Below are 15915 nucleotides of genomic sequence, written 5' to 3'. Positions count from 1 at the left end.
TAAACCATTTATTAAATGTTATATTTATTGTAACCTATAAAAAGGGGTCTTAAGGGTTGCTATGTTAAATAGATTTTTTTTTCTTCAGTAAGATGTCTTAGAAGACCTTGTCTAATTGAGTGAATGTCATCGTTTTTTGCTCTTAATTGATTTTTATTTTATTTTGTCATTTATTTGATCAACACAGTTTATTCATCACTACTCATTCCTCAGCTAGACTCCATACCGGTAGGTGGCAGTACTGTGTATGTATGTACTTATTTAATAAACGTCCTAGAAACGTCATAAGAGGAAGACGGGAGAAGAAGAAACGTCAGAGATTCAACATGGCGCGGGAAACCCGGGAAGAAAATGAAATGGATGTAGGCGGAAAGCTCGATGCAGAGATGGACAGTCTTTCTCCGTCATATTTAAAACTGTACGAAGCACAGTTTTTCGGTTTTACTCCCCAGACCTGCATGTTACGGGTCTACAGCGCCTTTCAGGACTGCCTGTATGACATTTTACCCGTGGTGGAGAAGGTCTGTGTAAGGCAGCTGAGTAGGGGCGAGTCGGAAGGGGCCGACGAGCTGCTCCGGGCCCGGGCCCGGGAGTGCAGCCGGAAGCTACAACAGTTCCTCGAAGAGCGGTTCAAGCAGCTGGCGGAGCGGATGGAGGCCCTGTTGGTCAACCGCTGCTTCTCCGTGCCGCCAAATGTCCTGCTGCCCGACGACCAGTCACACAAAAACTACCCCCAAGACTTACAGGTAGGTGGAGGATGAGGTTGTAGTTCACTAGTGGGAGCTCAGCCCAGTGTGACAGGCTACTGTTTCATGCGTGTATTTAGAAATTGTGCTGTCTGTAAATATTTGGACAATCTCTGTTGCGGCCGTTTATTTCAGTCTGAAGCCCTGGCTGTGATGACAGAGCGGGGTTTGTTTTGGTGATTTCACATCCGTGTTGGCTGAACTGTAGGTTGTCCTTTTTATACATAAAGTTATTTAGTTTATTTAGTTATCAAATTCTAAACAATACAGAAGTAAAATGACAGTGCTACAGTTCCTATACTGTTCACCCGATATGTCTGTAAAAACTCTCAAATTAAAGCTTTATCTCTGTAGTGTTATTGTTATGATACCTCATATTCCTCTGTGACTACATGTCTTTATGTGTTCTACATTAGTCCTGCAACTAACGATACATTTTATTAACTGTTAATCTGCTGATTATATTCTCGAGTAATCAATTGTTTTGTCCATAAAATGTCAGAACAATGTGACAAAATGTATGAGTACCTTACTAGCTTTTTCCCAAACGGAAAACTCTGGGATGTGGTTGAAAGTAACTTTAAAGCTCATCCCTTCATGCTCATAACAAAGTATTGCCCTCACCCTGTACTAGGTCATTGTATGTGTAACAAAATAATCTCAAAGGTCGACTTACTAATGGATACTGGCTGATACTTATTTTATGTATTTCAAAAATCCAAAATCAGATTTGCACTACTAATGAAATTGAATGGTCCATTAATAATATACTGCCTTTTTTTGTATCAAGCATTTATGTCTCACTCCAGTTTTTAGGGTTTTCTTAGTATTGATTGGATTGTGTATATCTACAGTACAGCCATTATCAGATGATTTATTTCTACAGTTTTCTCATAATATCTGCAGATGTCATAGAAAACAATACAGTAGTAATGTATCTGTGTGTGATTTACCTGTGGTCCTCCAGGAGGTGCTGAAGCTGGAGTCGTCCCTGGCAGACCTCCAGAGAACCTATGAAGCAGAGGTTTGTGCCAGACAGGCCCTGCTAGCCGAACTGGAGGAGCAGAAGGAGGTGCAGAAGCAGCTGGATGGGATCCTGACGTGGGTCAGGGAGCTGCAGGCGGCCTGGGTGAAAGAAGGTAACGGCAACTTCCATGAAAGTTTCCGACTGGCGATGGAGTCAGTAAAGAAACTGCAGGAGGCCGTCGGAGAGGTCTCCAACAAAGTGCCTCACTGAACTGATGTTGTGGAAATTCTGCAATAAAGTGAATTCGCAAATAGCTAGTGTTTCAAAGAGTGAGTATTTATTACAATCTCTTTTTTGGGGGTAATTTGCCTTTATTACGGTGAGACAGACAGGAAAGGTGGGGAGAGAGAGGAGGGACGACATGCAGCAAAGGGCCACAGGTTGGACATGAAGACTAAAACGTGCTTTTTATTGGCTGTATGACTATCTATCTTAATTTAATCCCAATAAAGCTGAGTAACCTAAAGACACAACAGCAGCATCAGCGAACAGTAGTCAGATTTAACCTATCTACAGTAATGTAATGTAAATAATGAAGCAGATCGATGTGGTTCTGTGTCAGTTTAACTGATTTATTTGTAATACTTTTTGTCATGCACCTCCTCTTACCCTCACCTTTACTGCCCTGGACACAGTGTGAACTCTCTACAGCAGTAATGTAGTTCAGCACCACAATCTGTAGCCTCAAAAACTCATTGTTTTTGTAACTTAAAGGTGGTGGTATTTGTTTCATTGTCATTTCACTGGACTGCATTAGGTTGTAGTGGTGTTCATGATATTGTGTCCACCCCCTCAAGAGGAAGAGTTTTAAGATACAGTGATTCACAGCAGGTGGCGCTCTGTGCATGTTGATGGCACTCACCCAGTCTAATCTATCCACACTGTGGTATAGTTTTACTTTATGTTGAAATGATGGATGCTTCATATTCAATATCTGAATGAGCTGAAACACAAGTTACATTTTATTTATAAAATTTAAAGTGGGAGACATTGGTTGAACAATTTCATTTACAATTCTGGAAAAACATACTGTTAAAAGTTGCCTAATTATTTATAATAATTTCACCAGTTATTTAGAATTATTATGAAAACATTGACTATCTCAGTGCACAAACTGTGTGGGACTATGCACTGTGCAAGATCAATTTGGGGTTTTATTAATAAGAAAGATCACTATAACAGTTTATACAGCATAATTAGGCATAGAAATGGACAACTAACAAAACTAGTCAATCAACTGATAAGTCAAGTACAACAATTGATCATTTCTGTTAATTAAAAAAAGACAGCCATTTGATGGTTCCAGCTTCTCTGACGTGAGTGTTTGATGATTTCTTTGACATGCAGGATATTGTAGTAAACCGAATATCTTTGGGTTTTGCACTGTTGGTCTGACAAAACAAGATATTTGAAGACGTTAACTTGAGCTGTCGGATATTGTAACTGACTTTTATATTTTCTGACACTTTTATAGACAAAACTACTGTTAGTTGAGAAAGTAAATGACGGATGAATCAACTAAATGATGATTAGTTGCAGATCTGCTTGACACCCTCGCTAAATATGGCATGCATTACCAGATAGTGAATATGTAATATTCAGTATTTTTAATTGGCATAATTATCTTTTGTTCATTGTGTATGAAATGTGCCAGTTAAAAACTGACCAGAGATGCTTTGTAACCAGTAGGGGGCAGCAACTGCATATCATACTCATTTAATGTATCATATGCAGTAGTATTCATACTTTGTATTTGACTCAGTGACACACTGTAAATATGTTTTTCTTCCACTAATGATGAAATTAATGCATCTGTGCTTCTGGATTTTCAGAGCTACATGAATTAGACCACTGGGGGCACTACTGTTTTTTTTTTTAAATAAATCTTTTTAAAAATAATTCTTCTGTCTTCTGCGATATGATGCATTGCACAACTTCAACCCAACATTAATACGAATACTACAGGGCAACTGCAGCAGAATTACAGGGTGGAGTAATAATTGCCAGGCAACGTCTCCAGACTTAATAATAATTTGTGAAAACTTTTGACTGGTAGGCATTTTTTTAGTCATGAGGCTCAGATCTAGGGTTAGGCTGGGCATAATCATTTAAAGTAGGGAAATTAATTTTAATGGTGGGGAATTGAAGGACACTGCTGTAACTGCCTCTGAACTCGGGGGCAAGTGAAAAGTGAGCTGCAATCATTATTATATATAATCAAAGGTAAAAACTGAAAGAACATCAGCCTGTGGTCATGGAATAATCATGTAAGTAAAAATGATCCCTAACATAAAACAGTTGTAAGTGTAATTTCTAGTGTTTAACTTTTATAGCTGCAGCCAGAAGCTGTGATTGGTATTTGCTGACGTCAGATTTACAACCACAACAACAGCAACACTTGGAACTGAGAGAAAGTACATAAACAATAACAACAGGTCCAGTGTAAACAGTCAACATTTGTTTTAGCATTCCTGAAACGTGTGTGTGTGTGTGTGTGTGTGTCCCACCTGCCTGTTGTGATAGACTTGAGGAACGATCAGTCCAGATGGAAAGGTGTGAGAACTATTTCTGTTTGTGTGTGTCTTTATGTGGTAATTAGACCAGTATGTCTTCAGCTGGGACAATAAATGATCTTACAGGCAGTGACTGGATTTTGCTTGGAGCCATTTATTTGTGATGAAAATGACAAAAAACATCATAAAAATCTTGTCCAATCAATGTCCCATTCAGTTTCAAAGAGAATTTTCTGCTGTTTGAAATAAGCTAGAAGGATAAAAGCATTTAATATATAATTTTTCTTATTTTTCTTTTGGCTTGGCAATATTATTTACAAATCTAATCCTCAAGCGCTGGTCTGTGGTTTCTATGACAGAGCTGTTTTTATGTAGAAGGCTTCAAGATGGTGAGTGCTGAATATCCTGCTTTGTGTTATGACATTGTCGTGTGCTACAAATTAAGAACTTAAAAAATACTATGAATACATAAATAAATAAAGGCCTGATATAGAAGAAGATTGTTTGGGGGAAATGCTGTATGTCTGCAGTTGAAATGTATTCATTTGGATCATTTAGTCCTCGAACTTGGCCTGTTTACTGTTGGTTTGACCAGTGTGAGGCATCTTGTTGACGGCTTTTAAGTGGATGTGATGAGGACAAAAATTAAGAGATTATACCATATTGATATATACAGCCAGCACTGCAGAACAGTTTCTCTGGAAATGATAACCTGTGGGCTTGGAGTACGTGTTCAGGAGCCACAGTTACACCATGGAGGTTACTCTCCAGCCTTCATCGTGAATATTTGGCGCCTTGGCTTAAAAACCTCTTAGCATGTTGTCATTTTCTGCCCAGAACCTCCTCCTGTGTTTGTGTAGTAACAAGGTGTGTGTCTGTGTGAACACAGCTGTCCTGAAGGTACAATAAATTTTGAAGTGTGTGTGTGTGTGTGTGTGTGTGTGTGTGTGTGTGTGTGTGTGTGTGTGTGTGTGTGTGTGTGTGTGTGTGTGTGTGTGTCTCTGTCTCTCTCTCTCTCTCTCTCTCTCTCTCTCTCTGTGTGTGTGTGTCTCTGTGTGTGTGTCTCTCTGTGTGTGTGTGTGTCTGTGTGTGTGTGTGTTCGTTCCTGTCTCAGCTACTGTGTCACCGCCTATAAAAAGATGTTATCAAACACTATGAGCACACAGCTGTATGCAGCTGGCTGCACACACTGTGAGTGTATGTCTGGAGGCTGCTGGCAGAGAGGAAAAATAATGTGAAGGGAGAAGAAGTGTCAAATCAGCAAGAGAGAGAGCCAAACAAGTGTCAGTGAGTGTGTTGAAAAAGTGAAAGCGTTTGTATTTGAGGGGAGGGGAGACAAAATAGAGACAGAAGGTCGTGGAGGAGACTCTCAAGCTTTCACGCTCCTGTCCTAAACAGCTTTGGCACTAAGGCTGCGTCCACACTAAGCTGGTGACCTGAAAATACTATTTACACGTGAAAACAACTTGTATCCATGTTAGCTTTTTCAGGTCGTTGTTATCTGTCCGCTGTAAAACGCTATAACAAAAGGAAAATGTCTAAATCTCTCCCTCTTCTTCCCTTTTCAGTCGGCAAACAACAAAACTGTGCATCACAGCCAACATCTGGTGAGCTGGTTAAACCCCTCCTGCTCTCGTTACATCCATCACCTAAACCCTCAACTTTAGTTCTCATTCACATGTTTTTCTGGTTCTCTTATCCAGGTTCTGAAATGGGAGGGTTTTCTGCTATTCTCCACTGTACACCATTATATATTTATTTATCTTTATGGATCTTTAGTCATATTTTCAGACTGTCGAACTGTTGGAACAAAACAAGTAATCTGTAGACATCACATTATCCTCTGGAATTTTCTTTAACTTTTCTGACATTATATAAACTTAATGATTAATAGACCAAAAGAATCATTAGTAATTGTGAAAATAATTGATAGTCGCAGCCCTTAAACAGAGAGTCTGGAGCTGCTACACTGAGACATGATGACTCAAAGTCATCCTACAAAATAAACTGTAAATCCAGATAATTACAGCAGCTGTACTGTGTAATCAGCTCTATCAACATTTAAAATGAGTGATCCCAGCAGAGACGGTTAGAGGCTTCTTTACTGAAACAGCCTGATCAGGCTCAAGGCATCAGTATGCTTCAAACAAGCTGCTTCTGATGGAACACACTTAACTCAATGTCCACTTACTTGCTGCTTCCAGAGCTTTTCAGCACATCTCACAGTGTTTCTTAGTGGATGAAGTTTGCTCAGTTGTGTATGCATCTTTGGTCAACTTGAAGTTGAACCAGGTTGGTCGGCATATTGTTCTGCACCCTTCATTTGAAACATAACCTTTACATCATCATTTCCCAGTATTATTTATTTTCCTGTCCTCACCAAAATTCGTTTGTGTTGTGTAAAACGGTGCATGTTTGTGTATGCATGTATGAAAGTATGTGAGAATGAGTGGATCTATCTGTGTCAGTGAATGTGTGTGTATAATATGTGTGAGGGTGAGCATGTGTAAGTATGGGTGTACTCAGTTTGTAGTTGTGTGAGCTCATGTGTGTACCTGTCGGAATTTGTGACCAATTCTATATAGCGTGTGAGCGTGTGAATCTATATATGTGTGTGTGTGTGTGTGTGTGTGTGAGTGAAGACAGCATATGGACAGTGCCCTCCCTTCCTGTTGGGAGGGGAACAACGTGGGTCTCTGTGAACCGCAGCCTGACCTATGACCTCTTAGGATCACACACACACAAAGAGAGAGAGAGAGAGAGAGAGAGAGACTCACACACACACATATAAACCCAGATACCTACACACACACGTAGATATAGCCTCCATCCAGTCTCAGCCAGCCAGCTGTTCTCACCGACTGACTGTCCCACACAGAGGAGAGAGGAGGTGAGAGTGACAGTCGGGCAGACAGAAAGGATTGTTTTCTCAGGCTGGAATTCACTCTGACTTTTTTAGGGCCACGTGTCACCCAGCAGGGAAACCAACACACAGCAGCAGACCCTCTTTTCCCAGTTCAGACATTTCTTCCAAAGGTAGATCACTGTGACATCATGCATTAGGAAGCAAGGGCACGCCCTCACCTTAAACAGCTGTGAGTGGTTTTAGCCTACAGTGAAGCAAACAGTAAATAACAGAAACTGGAAGTGCTTTGTTTTCCATGGCTGAAATCTCAAAGCTGTCACATTGGTAATCTGTTCTGGCATTAGCCCTCATGAGGTTTCCATCCGAATGCACATTTTAAACAAATTTATAAAAGGTTTTCAGCTACCCTTATCTACCGTTGCTCCTGAGGGCCTGACAACAGTATGTAATCAAAACAAAATATCCATATTGCTTCATAAGCCTAAATATTGACGGTGTTACTACCTTCATGAATTCATTTGATTCTTCTGTCTACACAGGCTGTGTGATGTTAGTGTGTGTTGCTGCTTTTGGTGCTTTTTCTGCATCTTTCATCTACATTTCCAGAAATAAGACGAGAAGAAGCTGCAGTAAAGATCCCGACTGAATGTAAAAATGTACAGGAATGTACTTTGTTGTGGCTGTTTAATAAATTTCTGGTGTTTCTCATCATTTTATGTCAGAAACTACATTGCATCTTATTTATTACTGTAGTTTTGGGGGTTTATTTGTCCCTGAGATCTTTTGTCAATGTCATTGTTATCCTGATATCTTATACTTTAGTTTGTTTTTTTAACTTTCAGTTTTCTGCTCTTTGCTCTTGTGATTATTGTTACTTATTCTAACTACTCAGCTTGTCTACTCCAAATAAGCCACTGTTATCTACTGAAATGTACAATACATAATTTTCCATGTGCTGGAGAATTGTTCCCAATCTGACCTGCCTGTCAGGGAGAGCACACACTACTGGGCATGTGCAGGACGACACGTCAGCCAACAGCTTTGTGAAATTTCAGCCAAGCGGCTTTCTGCTGTTTTGGTGGCATTGTTGGTTGTTTACAGATCAAACATAAAAAAACACTAACTGTGCCAGAAAGTCAAGATTCTCCAAAAACAGTTCAAATGCCTTTGATCACTTAACCGTCAAACCTCAGCATTTTTGTACGTGCCCTTTTTCCTCGCCACAATGAAGCAACATCATCCACTTTGAAGAAAAATCTGTTGAAAACACCAGTTTAATGAGGACATAAAGACCACAAAAAGGTCAGTTTTTAACATTTCAGATTTAGCCACATTAGTGTGGACATGGCCTTTCTTTGATTGGCTGTGGTTCTCACATTGCATGCTGGGTAAGGATTCTGCTTTTAGTATCAAGGTGTTTAAATGAGGCCTTGGTCAACAAGACAGCCACAACAACAACAACCTGAGGGAAGAATCTGAACCTGAAACCTTTTGGTCACAAACTGTTATATAGCCTGCACTTTGTCCCACTCTTTCTTTTATTGCACCACTACTCTGCAGCTAAATACATTATGGTTATATTGGCCTCGTTGTATGTCATTGTAATATTACGGAACTTCATTTTATTTGTACTAAATATTTGAAGTCCTGCATGAAGTTTTTAATTCCAGTGTTTAGCCTTAAAACACTGGGAAAATATGTTTTGCTGTTGTAAATATTTTAGTTTAAAAAAACAAAACATTGTCAGTCCAACAAATTACTTTACAAACAATACCAGATAAAGAAAATGTGTGAACATGAATTTGTCCTGTAGGACCTGACAACCCTCAGGTGTCCTGAATCCAGTGTAGCTCCTTCCTCCTGGTTCGACTGTTCAATCCTCTGAACGTCTTTTCAGTGAATAACGGCTGAAAGTAGAGGAGAAAATGAAAAGGGGGACGGCACGAACAGAGCAGACCTGTACCAGATGATGAGGAGAGAGAAAAGAAAAGAGATGAAGTGAGAGGAGAAGGAAGGAGAAGAAAAGAGGTGAAGAGGAGCAGAGCAGCAGCTGGCAGGTGTCAGGAGTCACAAAGGACCATCTGCCCATCCAGTGCTATCTCCACACACACACACACACACACACACGCTACATTAAACTTTCCTCCTCACAACAACATGTCTCAACACAGCCGCTTACCCTCATTTCTCCTAGTTTGTTTTCGTAGTTTTTATCTTTCATCTTCAAATTAATTTTTTTTTCACAGTTTATTCCTCTTCACTGACTGTTTGGTTGACTGTGTCAGAGACTGCTGGCTGTTTACAGTAAAATACATGCTTTGAGTTCCAGTCTTGTTTAATTTTCTGATTTTAACTCCACAGGTCTCCACCCCATCAGAGTCAGAGGAGTGATGATTGCTAGGAATGATGACTAACTAGCAGCATGAGATTGTGTTGTGTGTGTGCGTGTGTGTTGCTCCTACTTTGAACTTTGCAAAGTCAAGTTCCTCAGCTACTTACCAAGACAGGCATACACACAGGTACACACAGACTGCTGACCTCCGACCTTTCACCTCAAACAGTGTTAGTGCGCTGGGACGACACTACTCAAGGCAGGAGTCGACAGTGTGAGAGCAAGACGTGAACTGGACATAGTGATGTAACTTCACTACTCGGCCTAAACTAAAGGAAGATCGCGGACATTCGAACGCCCACATGTGATTGCTGAACATCTCAATCGAAAACCATTGGCATTAATCTGCTGCTATAAAAGCTTCTACTCTTTTGGTTTCAGTCTTTCCAGAAGATTTCTGAACCTGGCTGCAGCGACTTGCTCCCCTTCAGCAACAAGAGCATTAGTGAGGTCGATCACTGCTGTTGGGTAATAAGGCCTGGCTCGCAGTCGGACAAATCATCCCAAAGATGTTGGATGGGTTGAGGTCAGGTCCACTGGTGGTGACTACAGCATTATTAAACTTTTTTATGATTATGTTTATGCCCTCACAGCACTTGGTTAATGTTATGGAAAGATCGTGGTCTGGTTTATTACAGAAAAGGTTTCACAGGGACTTCAGACACAACATTTTTACTTGCACTTAATGAAAACCACAATCTTTTTCAAACCTTTGCCAAAGTGCATTTGTTGCTTAAATCACAGACGGGACTCTGGGAGCGAGCCCCGCTCTCTGGTGTGACAGCCGTGTGCTTTGTACACCTGCGGTCCACCCCGACCACCTCCTGGCGACTCATGCACTGCTTCATTCATTCAAAAAATAAGTTGCCTTTGATCACAATCCAGGCAGCGATTATCTTTCATATAAAATGTTTTTGCTGTTTAACTGTATATAAAAGTTCTAGGGGACTGGGTTGTAGAGGACATTCACCATGCTGTTATCATAAAGTTGGAAATGTACAATTGTCTAATTTATCAATGAATCCTCTTAAAGTTTCCCCCAACTGGAATTAAACCTGGATTTTAACTTGATGCAAGGGGTGTCCCTAAGGCGTAGTAGGTTTTGATTAATAGTCTAGCATCAGATTTCACCTGTTGACCCAGACCCCCCAAGTGGGATCTGAATCTTCTCTAAGAACAACCCTGGGCATTTTCCATGTCAGCGAAAAGTCTTACAAAATGTTTGAAGGCCTCATGAGAAAGCACACAAGCTTGAGTTCTCCCCACAATAAAAATAATAGTAACGACCATTATTTTTATTCCCTGTAGAAATAGATCACTTCCACTGACTTTTGGCCATATAGTGTACTTGACAATCATTGGGTTTTCTACTTGGTCTCTTTCTTGATGTTTATATTAAGCTTTATGTCAAATGAGCTCTCAGGTTTGGTGTATAAGTGGCATACTAATTCTAATCCACCTCAACTGCCCCAGGACACTATCATTTTGTAAAATGGTTCAGCCATAAGACAATGGATGATGCACTTTCCACAAAAGATCTACAATAAGATCAAGTTGAAGGAGCGGCAGGAGCAGGAGAAGTAAGGCTCCTGCAGAAGTCAACATTTGAAATCTGTTGTTTGTTTAGGACAGGTTGGCGTTATCTGGATCTCCTTCACACCCGCTAACACACTCTGTTGCTCTCTCCCTCCTAAAACAACTTTCTAATTCATTCTCCCTCCACCCCCCCTTTTTTCCCCTTCCTTCCCCATCCAGCAGACAGAGGGCGGATGCTGGCAAACACTTCCTCTCTCCACGAAGTTACTTCCTGTCTCTGGGAATCCATTTCCTGCTCTGATCTACTACTACAGCACTTAGAGCATTCCTCAGGAGTCTCTCTATCACACACACACACACACACACACACACACACACACACATATACTAATGACTGTTTCTCACTTTGTGTGTGTGATGTGTTTTCTTTTGACAGGGTCATTAGTGTGTGTTGGCTGAGGGTCCCCTTGTCAGCAGTCATCTCCTGTAACTCATGTTAGTTTAACACTGAGACAATTTTGACGTGACAAAGAGCTGACTGGGCTTTGATCGAACTTCATTTCATTTCACTTATAGTTTGCTGCTTGTGAGCAGAATACTGCACAGGTTAGGTCCATAGTCCATAGCTATTTTGGGGTCTTATCTAGCAAAAAGAAAGTGAGACTTGAAAAGACACCAAAGGAGAAAAGAACTGCAAGTTGCAACACAAAGTTAGAGAATGAAAAATAAAGAGGTCTTCAGGAAACAGACATGGTTTCCTGCGGTGTTACAGTAACACCACAAGCCTGTATGACACATAGGAGCAGAACACACACACACACACACACACACACACACACACACACACACACGTTTCTAATCAGTGGAAGCATTATCTAGACTTACAGGGGGAAGTGTTTATATTTGTCTAAAAGGTTGGACCACAAGTCAGGGCTGGAAGTCAAACACACACACACACACACACACACACATATGCTGGATGTATATCTTGATACAACATATCTGAGTTGCATGGATAGAGAGTTTCCACAGCTGTTCTTCAGTATCGTTGGATTTGTTGGTACAAACTAAACTAAAAACCTGAAACACAGGAAACTGTCTCTTCCTCGCTGTCATGTTTGGGGATTACGTGGGGATTCAACAGTTGTGCCTCAGTTTAGGCTACATCCACATTAAGGCAGATAAAGCCAAAATGGAGTGTTTTCAAATGTTGTTGTTTTGGTGTGGACATATCCCTGGGTATTTGTTGATTTACTAAATTGATCCTAGTGCACTTAGTTGAACAAACAGAGAGAGGAGGAAAGATGCATCCTGTGGAGCTTACAAAATCATCTCAGCATAAAGAAAGAAAAAAGTAAATGCAGTAACAGATCATGGCTTGTTCTTGTCATCCCTATTATCTTTTCATTAATGCTCCCTCCAGATATGTTTTAAAATATATAAAACACTGTTTTTAAAAATACGACGTGTCTGACACACACAAAAAAAATTAATAACCTAAAGTTCTTAAAATTACACCTATTCCTTCTACCTCATTGAAAAATACAGAAACTATGAATATGTCAATAATTCAAATTCTAAAACTTTACAAAAAAACTAAAAAACACAAGATGTCTGCAACTGTCTATTCTCAGTGTCTTCAAGTTTCCACATCAAATCATGTGATGCTACAAATCCAGCCTGTCTCAACACTTGCACATAAACTCAAACTTGAAGCCAGAAAATTTTGGCCCTGTGCATCATATATCAATTTGCACACATGTACAAATAAATGAATCATAACCACTAAACACATTAATGATTATTAATCATTTTTGATCAGTTAATCAACTTTTCAATCAAAAATTTGCTTGGATAGCAAGTATTATAGACCATAATTTCCTACATGGTTGTTTAGGTCTTTTCTCAGCACATGCCATGAGACAAAGGTAGAATCCAAGACAGCTTTTCTGCTTAATCAATCAGCAGATTAACTATTTACCTAACCAATACTAAACAGTTGTAAAACAGGCAAATCATTTGTCAAACTGTTTATTCAGCCATCCATAATAATTAACCTGTGAGGCTGTTTTCCAAATTGCACATAAAAACAAATGATAAATGCATATTTAATTGCAGTGTGACCAATTTAGTGTGAATGTTTTGCTAGGTAACCATAAATCCAAACAACACTGAACACCAAACTTTGATGGAGAAACATTGTGTGAACATGGGACCGGCCCAAACTATCCTACGTGGTACACAGAACAAAAGTATGCATGTAAATGGGAAAATTAAGCTGTTTTTCAAGTGGAACAGTTTGCACAAGCCAAGGCTTGTACAGGACAATGATCAAATGTCAAGACCATAAATATTTTCTTAGAGACAGTCGACACTGAAATTTTCCTCTGTGTGTTTCCCAAACTGCCTACGACTCCAAAACTCTACATAAGCCAATAGTAGAATGTATTAGCCATATGCTACAGTGTTCTTCTTGCCATTTATATATCCCAAGATGCCATGATCATATCCATGACAGAGTTTACTGTATTCAGTGTTTACATTCTCCAACCAACAAGCAGAGACGTCTAACATCAGAGTATTTGTGTGCGAGGAAACACACCCTAAACAGGAGGGTCTGTTTCGTCTTTTTAAGTTGTACGGCTGCTGGTGTGTTTGTTCATTGTTGGTCCAGGCTCCTCTCTCCCATCTGCTGCTACTCATTAGCATGGAAACAGGACCGAGAGCATTTTCACACATACACACACTGGCCATTAATCAACAAGTCAGACCAGGGTCCATTCCCACACATACACGCCACACAGATGAAAACAAAGACCATACACACAGACACAGACACAGCGCCTAATCACAGAAACATCCCAGAGCACACTTTACTAGGTCTCCACCACACCTGTCATCTTGGCGGATCTGACCTGGCAACCCAAATTTTTCTCTATCAAATCTGGCGACCTAGTAATGTCTCGGGCGCTTTTTAATTTACAAGTGACGACTGTTCCCTCGTGGCACAGTCAGTGAACACAGGGAGATTTGTTCCCATCAGCTGTTCTCTTTTTTGTCTTCATGGGATGAATTGGCAAGTATTATTGTGTGAATTTGCTGTCTAATTTGTCTAGCCGCCATGAATGGACATATTGAACAGAAGAGTGTATTCCCATGAACTTGTAAAATGTCAGTGGTGTGTAAAGGCCAACCAGCAAACCATGTCGCAGATGGCAAAGACAATGCCAAATTGCCTCCATGTCGGGAAGTACAACTTTATTGTGACCCTAAATTTAATTTAGAAAAAAAAGTAGTAGTATAGTAAAATATAAGAGTGGGCATAAAGGCAGTGAGCACATTTAGAAAAAAACAAAACTGATGAGAAAATAACAGCAGCAAACAGCAGAGCTCAAAATAACCATTTTTAAATGGGTAAAATCAAACCTGTGAAGTGATTTATGAGGTAATCTTTATTGAGTCCATCTAAAGTCACCTCTGAGGTGAACTATGAGGTCTGATTAATATAATGTTACAATCTCAGTGAGAAGCAGTGGAAACAAAATGACACTGGACAGGATTTTGTGGCAGTTTAAATCACTGCCACAGTATCTTCGGTGAGTGGCTGATGCAGGAACAAGCAGAGATGCAGCAAAACAAAATAAAAACATGAATTATGAAAACAAACAAACAAAAAAACAACAACAGAGCTTGGACTTTGCACTATGTAATACGACTGCATGAGTTTTCTTAGCTATTCTTCCAGAGTCAAGTCACTTATCATATTATGGATTTTAATGTGACTCATTATTGTTACTTTTACTTCATGTGATCACTTCATGACATCAAACAATTGAACTGTCAGAGCAGTTCACTCATTACACAGACTGCAGTTACAGGTGTGAAATTATAAAGTTCATGTTCACACCATGTGCCAGACATGTCATTGCATACATAATTTCAAAAAGTTCATCAAACCAGAAGCTTCTTAACCTCTGCAGCTCTGAAGGACCCGACGCCACAAACTCATGTTTGATATGAATAAAGATATTCTTACACACAGAACTTGATGTTAAAAAAAGCAATTTTAAAAATACGAAAATAAGAAAATCAAAAAATTGCAGGGAAATATGTATCTGATGATGCACAAGATTCATCAGTAAATTTTTACATTTTATGATGCAGCCATGCAAACAAACAAAAAACACAAGTTTGGATATTTTAATACTACATCGTTCTCATTCAAACATTGAAATAAGTGCATAGAGAATACATGCAGATAGGTCATGAAATAAAGTTAAAAAAACAAAAAACAAAAAAACCCCAACATTTGTGCCTGAGTAAGGTGTTGGGCTGCCATCTCCTGAACAGTTTTGATGCTTTTCGGCACAGATGCTCTCACTCCTCTGCTGGTTGTAAAGACACGTCACTGTCACGTCATCACTCTTCAGAGAGCCCTGTCTGCCAACACATCGGTCGGGGTGGACATCATTTTCATAACCATACACATCATTACACCTTTCAGTGTCATCCTTGCGCCTTAGGTGGAATCATCTGCTTCTCTAATGTTTCTCCACTCACTTATCTCAGGCTTTTCCTCTAAGGTTATTTCTCACACATCTGCACTATATGTTTGTAATACATGATATGTTCCCATGGAGGGACATTTAATGGGGAAATCAAAAGTTTTGAGGGTTAAGAAGAAATCTGAGCGGAACTTTTTGAGCATATTGAACAAAGCAGAAACATCATTCTGTCAAAAGCAGGTAAAGCTGTTGTCTCTTCTCACCTGCTGCGATAGAGCTGAATACAGATCAAACTCATGAGAGAGAGAGAGAGAGAGAGAGAAGAGACAT

General features: G+C 39.8%; 1 protein-coding gene across 1 annotated transcript; it reads left to right on the top strand.

Moving 5' to 3' along the window:
• Positions 1 to 291: 291 nt before the first annotated feature.
• Positions 292 to 3944, top strand: mis12 (MIS12 kinetochore complex component). Its single transcript, XM_056376811.1, has 2 exons — positions 292 to 746; positions 1714 to 3944. Exons 1-2 carry the CDS (start codon positions 327 to 329, stop codon positions 1981 to 1983), a joined length of 690 nt encoding a protein of 229 aa, XP_056232786.1. The 5' UTR covers positions 292 to 326; the 3' UTR covers positions 1984 to 3944.
• Positions 3945 to 15915: the final 11971 nt, after the last annotated feature.

This window comes from Seriola aureovittata, chromosome 1, assembly GCF_021018895.1.
Source record: "Seriola aureovittata isolate HTS-2021-v1 ecotype China chromosome 1, ASM2101889v1, whole genome shotgun sequence".
Taxonomy (NCBI): Eukaryota; Metazoa; Chordata; class Actinopteri; order Carangiformes; family Carangidae; genus Seriola; species Seriola aureovittata.
The sequence above is the reverse complement of the archived record's forward strand: the minus strand, read 5'-3'. Positions and strand labels throughout refer to the sequence as shown.

Bases quoted from the DNA above. Each gene is read 5' to 3' on its own strand.
- mis12 (XM_056376811.1), top strand. From the start codon at position 327: ATGGCGCGGGAAACCCGGGAAGAAAATGAAATGGATGTAGGCGGAAAG. The intron at 747-1,713 runs GTAGGTGGAGGA...GTGGTCCTCCAG, and splicing joins ACTACCCCCAAGACTTACAG to GAGGTGCTGAAGCTGGAGTC.